Genomic DNA, 598 nt, shown 5'->3' on the forward strand with positions numbered 1-598 from the left:
AAATATAAGACTGACACAATGACAAACACCAATTTATTGTATTACATACAAGCCTGAAATGTTAAGTAGATATTACAGATCCCAAGAAAATTACATTTCAGATTTCCAAAATGTCCTGCTGGTGCTCTGACAACTAAAACAAGCACCAGAGGGTTTTTAGAGGGTTGTTTTTTTTTAAGAGGGTTTTTTTTTTTTTCAAAATTCATAAAAAAGCAACACGTGGGGGATATAAAATACATAAAATACAAAACTTAGAAGTTTATTCAAAATTCTTTTGAATCCCTAAGGTGGCTGTAAACAGTCGGTTTTTACATGTTCATAGCTTAAAGGAATTTGAGTATCACAGTTTATATGGATTTCTGCCCAGGAAGCCCACCAATGCTACACAGTAGTTTCGTGTTTCCATAATCCAGTCCTCACATTGCCAGTGCTATCCATACCCAGCAAGGGTCCATCCTGCCCAGTGCTTTTGATTGGTCCGTTCTGAATGGCCAAGTTGAGGCCATAAGACTTCTGCTGACTTTCAAGTTCAACTACAGTTGGCTTCCTTACTGCATCTTTTTTACTACTAGTTGAAACAGGCTTTTCCAAATTCCTG

General features: G+C 37.0%; 1 protein-coding gene across 1 annotated transcript in view; it reads right to left on the minus strand.

The window, feature by feature from the left end:
• Positions 1–381: 381 nt before the first annotated feature.
• The window catches only part of ADGRA3 (adhesion G protein-coupled receptor A3), a 122997-nt gene continuing 122780 nt past the window's right edge, over positions 382–598 (minus strand). The window contains exon 20 of the mRNA XM_007468999.1: positions 382–598. Coding sequence (XP_007469061.1) covers positions 382–598 — 217 coding nt within the window.

The sequence above is a fragment of the Lipotes vexillifer genome, unplaced genomic scaffold (genome assembly GCF_000442215.2).
Source record: "Lipotes vexillifer unplaced genomic scaffold, Lipotes_vexillifer_v1.1 scaffold179, whole genome shotgun sequence".
In the NCBI taxonomy this organism is placed as follows: domain Eukaryota; kingdom Metazoa; phylum Chordata; class Mammalia; order Artiodactyla; family Lipotidae; genus Lipotes; species Lipotes vexillifer.